Genomic DNA, 6,949 nt, shown 5'->3' with positions numbered 1-6,949 from the left:
TTGAATTAAACGGGAACGCTCCCTTATATTTATTTTTGATCGTAACATGTTAGTAAAACAGCTTAAGCACGAATAAATCATAATTTTAAATAAAACAAATCCGGAATTAGCATCATCACTTCACAGCTCATCTTACAATGCACAGTTCTACGTTTTGGTGTTATTTCCCTAAAATAAGCAGATGAACACGACGTGCACTTTCTGATTGGAGTGAAAACACTACTAGCTATTTGCCTGCCTTCCTAGTTGCCCGAAACCTAGTCTCATTCCTGACCCGTGGTCAGGAGTCGCAAGGCCTTCTGAAGATTTTCAATAGCAGTTTTCACGTCGTCGAAGTTTAAGGCGCTTCCGGCATATTTACAGTATTTCTGGGCCTTTATCATCTGGTCAGGAGTCAGTTGGACGTCAACTGGCGGCGGGACGTATTCAGGCGGTAATGGAATAGTGTTTGCTTGCGGCACGAACGGCACAAAGCCGCCGGGGTTTTTCTCCTCTTCTACGGGAGGCTTTGGGAGCATGTCTGGGTTTTCAAGAACTTCGTCCGCTGTGAGAGTTGAATGAGGGATATTTGAATCGCTAGGGGGAGTTATAGGAGTCTGCGGTTGACTGGAGGGCCCGGGTTGATCGGGACTTGGTTGCTGTGGTGGCGATGGTTCAGTTGGTGGCTGTTCACCTTCTTCTCCACCTGCCTCGCCTTCACCTTCTTCCGAACCCATGGGTCCTGGAATAGGCACTTCGCCGTTTTTCAGACAGTTGTGGATGTAGGCCGCCTTCCACTTGGCGTACTTGCGATTGTGTGTTGCCTCATCCGTGAGCTCCCCGAAGGTTTGTAGGACGTCGTAGATTACGCCGCTGGTGTAGAAAGCCTTGACGACATTCCTGTAAATTGACGCTTGAGTTGTTTATCGCCACACGATTAACACCCTCCACAGTACTTACTTTCCAAAGTTGCTTTCTCGATCTTGCTTGTCGGCGTACAGAAATAATTTCAAAGCATAATTCTCAAGATGTGCTTGAGCGGCGACGTCATTTGTAATCGAGTCGTTATCTGCGTTTTCCTTCTTGGCAGTCTCGAGCCACTCCATAATCGCTGCAAGGTAACATCTTGGCGTGACTCATTGCAAAAAGAAATGATTCGATCCTTACCCATCAGAAGTTTGGTCTCGTCCGGTTGATGGGTGGAGAGTTTGAGCCCCGTTTGTAAGGCATACAAACGACACCAATAAGTGACAATCACATCGCGAGCTTCGTGTTCTTGGGCGATTTTCAGGAAGTGCTGAATAGGCTTCAAACTAGTCGGACAAGGAGGCAATTCCAAAGACATTTTCACGGGTATCGACGCTACCAGCAGGCGTTAATGCGATGACAAGTTTCTGTTTTGAAGACGCAATTGTCAAATGATGTCAGTGGTTTTTGGCCATTGCACTGGGATTGAGGAGACAATTCACAATAGGAAATGGATTAGGCGTTATTGTGAAAGACATTATTTTGTAATGAACGTCACAGCCATGGGAGCTCGTTGATGTTTGGTTGCCACAAAACTATCATTTCATGTTTGGTAAGTTGCATATTACAGAACATGGACAAAAAGGAAATTAGAATCTGTTTATTTTTTCGGACATGAATTCAAACACGCCGGGCGAAACGCAATACTACTAACTTTGTGTGTGCGCTTTTCTTTTATTTTTTTTCTCTCATAAGACTGCCGGAGAGGGTCGATCGGAACAATCTTAAATTGCTGCTTCACAAAACAAGGCAGGCTCAAGGCAAGAAATCAAACCATCGAATTATTTCCAGAACTTATTACGATATAAGGATTATGAAATTGTCCTTACATCTTCCCCTGACGTGACGTGATGCCAATGGAATTGCTAGATCACGCTTCTGCGTGGTAGTTCCAAAAGACCTCCAGGCTATCTTGGTTAACCCTTTCTGTCCCACATATTTGGTTTTCTTCGTCTGCGATAAAGGAGAGATAGATTTCGCATTGTATATATTCGTCATCTTATCTGCTAAGATGTCAATGGGCATCATACCCGAGATGGCGAATGTTGCATCATTTAAGACAGTCTTGAATGCCGAGCACACCTTTAGGGCTGTTTTTCTGTAGACTGCACTTAGTTTGTTAGCGTTAAATGTCACCTGCAATGCCTTTTCTCAAAATGGAGCTGCATAGAGCAGGATCGAACTCACTACTCTAGCTATGAGGAATCTGGAAGCATGCCGTGGCCCTCCTACATTCGGTATCTTCCTTGCCAGGGCCACACTTGCAGTGGATGCTTTGTCATAAGCATACTGCACGTGTTGCTTATAGCTGAGCTTCCTGTCTATCATCACTCCCAAGTATTTAATGGCAGGCCTAGGAGTGATGATATGACCCCCAATTTGAATACGAGCATAATTTATTTTACGGCGCTTGGTAATGAGGACTGCTTCCGTTTTTTCCTTCGCAAGCATCAGACCAGAACTCTCTAGTCAACCTTTAACAGCACTGATCGCTTCGGATGAGCGGATGAGTATAACTCAGCATCTTCGATATCCTTTGCGATTACAACCAGTGCTATATGTCGACGTGACCCACTACCGTAGCCTCCTCCGGAAGGGGAAGATTAAATACATCGTTGTACATGATGTTTCACAGCAGTGGGCCCAGTACGGAGCCCAGAGACAACGTATTCCCGGGGGTCCGCCATCAGTGTCATACCAAAGCCTCCTTTCTTGTAAATAGCTGTTGAAAATAACTGCAAGAAAGGCGGGAATACAAATCTTCGCCAGAGATTCCCGTATTAGGTTCCAATTGGCCGAATTGAATGCATTTCTCACATCCCGGGTCACCACCACGCAACATTTGCTTGTACTACCATTTCCGTGGATTGCATCTTCGGCCAAGCCAGTTATCATTTTGATGGTATCAATGGTTGATCTGGCTTTACGGAACCCATATTGTCGATCTGAGAGGCCTCCCTGGCTCTCAACAACCGGTAGTAATCTATAGTAGATTACTTTCTCTAATATTTTCCCCACTGTGTCGGAAAGACATATGGGTCTGTATGAGGATGGTTCACCAGGAGGTTTACCAGGCTTAGGCAGAAGCATCAACTTCTGCCGCTTCCATGAAGCTGGAAATATAACCTCGGACAAGTACGCTTCGAACAACTTAGCGAACATGTTCGGTCTGGATTTCATTCAGCACGCCATTCAAAACCGGAGCTTTGTTTTCTCCAATTTTAGTGCAGATCTCCAGTAGCTCGTTACTGGTGACCGACGGTATTGTCGCTACATTCAGAGGTCGCCGGAAGCTGTCAGTGCCCCCTCTTTTTGGCGGAATAAACCCTGCATAATTTTTAATAAGAGTGAAGGGCACGTGATTTGCGGAGATGAACGCCTTTGAATCGCCTCATCACGATTCTAAAGGCGCTCCTCCATGAGTACGTAAACTCATGGCTTCCGAACAGAGCTCCTTAAAGCATTCCCTCTTGCGCTGTTGGATGGCGAGCTTGAGGGTTTTGCGAGCTTCCTTATAGACGCGTTCTTTTGCGCTTGGTCAACTCTGCCTATCGCCCTTTGAGCCACTTTTCTGGCTCGGTGAAAGGCTGATCCAGTTCAGTTTACCACCAGTAGTTTGGACTTCTACTGGGGTTGGTTGCGGGCATGATGGTCTTCTGCCCGGTGACTCCATACATAGCCTAAAGGAGATTGCCTGGTGATTGCTATCGGTGTAGTTCTCGTTGACGCACCAGGATATACCACGTGCCAGCGCAGGGCTGACAAAAATTTTGTCTACGATTGAGGCAGACCCTCCCCCCTCCCTTTGAAAGGTGTTTACATAACCTTTGTTGACCAGAATTAGATCCAATTGTGCAAAAGCGTCTAACACACTATGGCTCCTCCATTCGGAGACCTCGGTAAGTTTTCTACTCGATGTCTCCTCCGAAGTGTCTTTCCTTGGTTTTTCCTTGTGCACGGGCATAGATATGTTACCAAATCTATAGTTGATATGGGAACTTCGACTTTTGATTGCCTCCAGGAATCGCTTATCCACCCCGATCGTGAGTAGTTTACCCGTGCCTTCAACCTTGCTTCTGAAGACTCTCCATAATCACGTATGGAAATCTTTATTGTGAGCGATTAAGAGGTCCATGAAATCCCCTGTCTCTATTATTACGGCTTTTGGAAGAAACAATATCACCATGTGTACTCCTGGAATACCATCCCTAGCACATGTCGACAGTTATTTGTTTTCACCGGGATATACTTTTGATCAAGTCACATACTAGTGGACTGCGCGACGGAGGAGTGGCTTAAGACCATAGTTCCTAAATTGCCAGACTGGGGACTTACCCTGGTTGGACAGAAGAAGTGGGATTCAACTATCTAGATTTTTGTAGAAAGTAAGTATGCACTTTTTTGCGAGTACAATGGGCCTACACGGCTTGAGGGCTCAGAAGCTGTAGCTTCTCCCTCCACCACACACACACTAGTATGCACTTTGTGGAAAAGAACCTCAGCTATCAGGCAACAAAATTCACATTGGGTTTCAATACTTCGCATTTAAATTGCGTTCTAAGGGTTTTTGAAAGGAGATCATTGGTGCATACTTATTCGTCGTTTTTGAAGGTTCAGCTTGTTTGGGATATGGGACCTCAGTCCGTCGTTTATGATTTTTGAAACTTTCCTCTCGATCCAAGGCTACTTTGCTTTCGAAATAAAAGTCATTATTTGGAAAGCGTTGACCACTTTTCACATATTCACAAAGACAGCCTACTGGTTAAAACATCCTTTGTTGTGTCTAGAACACTAACCTGGAAGCTTCTGATACAAGACTTAGTGTAGGGGTATAGCCCCTGTGGTTCAGAGAGCCTCAACTACCCTGGTATTTCTTCGATCCATTTTCCTTAAGAAGGTAAGGTGCCACCTGTTCCACGTCTTCTTGTGGCGCGTAAATTCGCGCCTACCACAAAAAACTAGTTCCGCGGGGGTCCTAGCGACGGCCGCCCAGAACGCAGCGCCACGTCGTCTAATTATTTTCGACCCCCTCAGCAAGCACAACTACCTCGTGGATACTGGTGCGGAGGTTTCGGTTCTTCCCGTACCCCGGCACCATCGACTTTTTCGATAACCGCTCAAACTGGCGGCAGCAAATTCCTCCCGCATCAACACATACGGGTATAGGCCAGTGGACGTGAGTCTTGGCTTGCGTAGGACGTTTTTGTGGCGTTTCATCCTGGCGGATGTCAGCTTCCCCATACTAGGCGCAGACTTCTTGTGTCACTATGGGTTGCTGGTGGACTTGCAAAATAAGTCCCTTATAGATCCCACGGCCAACCTTAATTCGTCGGACCAAATGACATCTCACCCAGCCAATAATCTTTCCGTTCTTTAAGAAGACATTACCGACTCTCGTGTTCGGGCACTTCTCCAAAAGTTCAGCCAGATTACTACTGAGTGTAGTCTCTCCAAACCAGTGAAGCACAATGTTCAGCACCACATTAACACTACTGGTTCCCCGATCTTCTCGAAGGTGCGGCCTCTACCACCCCAGAAACTGGCTATTGCGCGGAAAGAGTTTGAACAACTCGTTCAACAGGGTATCTGCAGGCCCTCAAACAGCTGTTGGTCTTCCCCACTGCATATGGTCCCTAAGCCAAACGGCGAATGGCGCCCATGTGGGGATTACAGAAGGCTAAATGCACAGACTGTTCCTGTCCGATATCATCTTTCCGACTTTGTACTTAGTCAAGGCTTATCATCAAATCCCTGTAACTCCAGAAGACATACCAAAGACGGCAATATGCACACCCTTTGGACTCTTCGAGTTCACCCGGATGACTTTCGGATTGTGCAATGCGGTGCAAACCTTTCAAAGGTTCGTTCACTCAGTCCTGCGGAACCTCGATTTCTGTTTCGTATACTTGGATGATGTTTTGGTTGCTTCTTCCACTGAGTCTGAGCATTTAGCCCATCTCAAATGCATTTTTTAACGTCTCCTTGAGGCCGGGTTAGTCCTAAATGTTGAGAAATGCAAGTTCCTTCAAACACAGGTGAGATTCCTCGGCCACTCCATTTCCCCTGAAGGAATACAGCCCGACCCTGAAAAGATGTAAGCGATTACAAGCTTCCCGTGTCCGAAGACAGTGAAGCAGTGAGGAGGTTCTTGGGCATGCTAAACTTCTACCGTCGTTTCCTGCCCAAGGCCGCCCAACACTAGTCCGTTTTGAACATGTACTTGTCTGGCCCCAAAACTAAGGACACACGAGAGAGATTGTTTGGTCTGAATAGGTTATTCACGCGTTTGACAAATCCCGTCAACAACTGGCTGACGCTACACTCTTGGCATTTCCTCTGCAAGATGCAACCCTAGCCGTTTTTGTTGATGCCTCTGACATCGCAGTAGGTGCTGTTCTTCACCAAAAGGTGAATCAAGTCTGGCAACCGTTGAGCTTCTTCTCGCAGCAGTTGAACCTCGCTCAACGGAACTACAGTGCCTACGATCGCGAACTGCTCGCTGCGTACTTGAGCATCAACTACTTCCGCTTCTCTCTAGAAGGCAGGCCGTTCACAGTGTTCACGGACCATAAGCCTTGAAACAAAAGCCCGACAAAGCGTCCCCTCGTCAGCTTCGGCACCTGAGCTTTATAAGCCAGTTTACGTCAGACATCCAGCATGTGTCCGGCAAGGACAACCTAGTTGCTGACGCTTTGTCTCGTGTCTCCGAAGTTAACATCCCCGCCTCACTCGATTTCTCGGCTATTGCCAAGGCGCAGGAGGCTGACGCAGCACTTTAGAGCCTCAAATCCAACCCCAAATACAAATTTCGGGAGTTGCCCATCTTCGGCTCAAACCTCTCGCTCTGCTGCGAAGACTCGGAAAAGGGACCTCGGCTATACATTCCGGCCACCTTTCGCAAGGAAGTGTTCAACGCGGTTCCCGACTTGGCGCATCCAGACAT

At 46.9% G+C, this 6,949-nt stretch overlaps 1 protein-coding gene across 1 annotated transcript; it reads right to left on the bottom strand.

Annotated features, from left to right (window-relative positions):
- On the bottom strand, nucleotides 1-1,401 carry LOC119648021 (vacuolar protein sorting-associated protein VTA1 homolog). Its single transcript, XM_038049433.1, has 3 exons — nucleotides 1,147-1,401; nucleotides 940-1,090; nucleotides 1-879 (listed from the first exon to the last, which is right to left on the bottom strand). Exons 1-3 carry the CDS (start codon nucleotides 1,322-1,324, stop codon nucleotides 264-266), a joined length of 945 nt encoding a protein of 314 aa, XP_037905361.1. The 5' UTR covers nucleotides 1,325-1,401; the 3' UTR covers nucleotides 1-263.
- Nucleotides 1,402-6,949: the final 5,548 nt, after the last annotated feature.

The sequence above is a fragment of the Hermetia illucens genome, chromosome 2, assembly GCF_905115235.1.
Source record: "Hermetia illucens chromosome 2, iHerIll2.2.curated.20191125, whole genome shotgun sequence".
Taxonomy (NCBI): domain Eukaryota; kingdom Metazoa; phylum Arthropoda; class Insecta; order Diptera; family Stratiomyidae; genus Hermetia; species Hermetia illucens.
Note: the sequence above shows the minus strand (reverse complement) of the source record. Positions and strands in the feature narration are given on the sequence as shown.

Excerpts from the sequence above, each read along its gene's own strand:
- LOC119648021 (XM_038049433.1), bottom strand. The coding sequence starts at position 1,324 with ATGTCTTTGGAATTGCCTCCTTGTCCGACTAGTTTGAAGCCTATTCAG. Across the intron at positions 1,091-1,146 it reads CGAGACCAAACTTCTGATGG|CGATTATGGAGTGGCTCGAG; the intron begins GTAAGGATCGAA and ends GTTACCTTGCAG. Across the intron at positions 880-939 it reads CGAGAAAGCAACTTTGGAAA|GAATGTCGTCAAGGCTTTCT; the intron begins GTAAGTACTGTG and ends GTCAATTTACAG.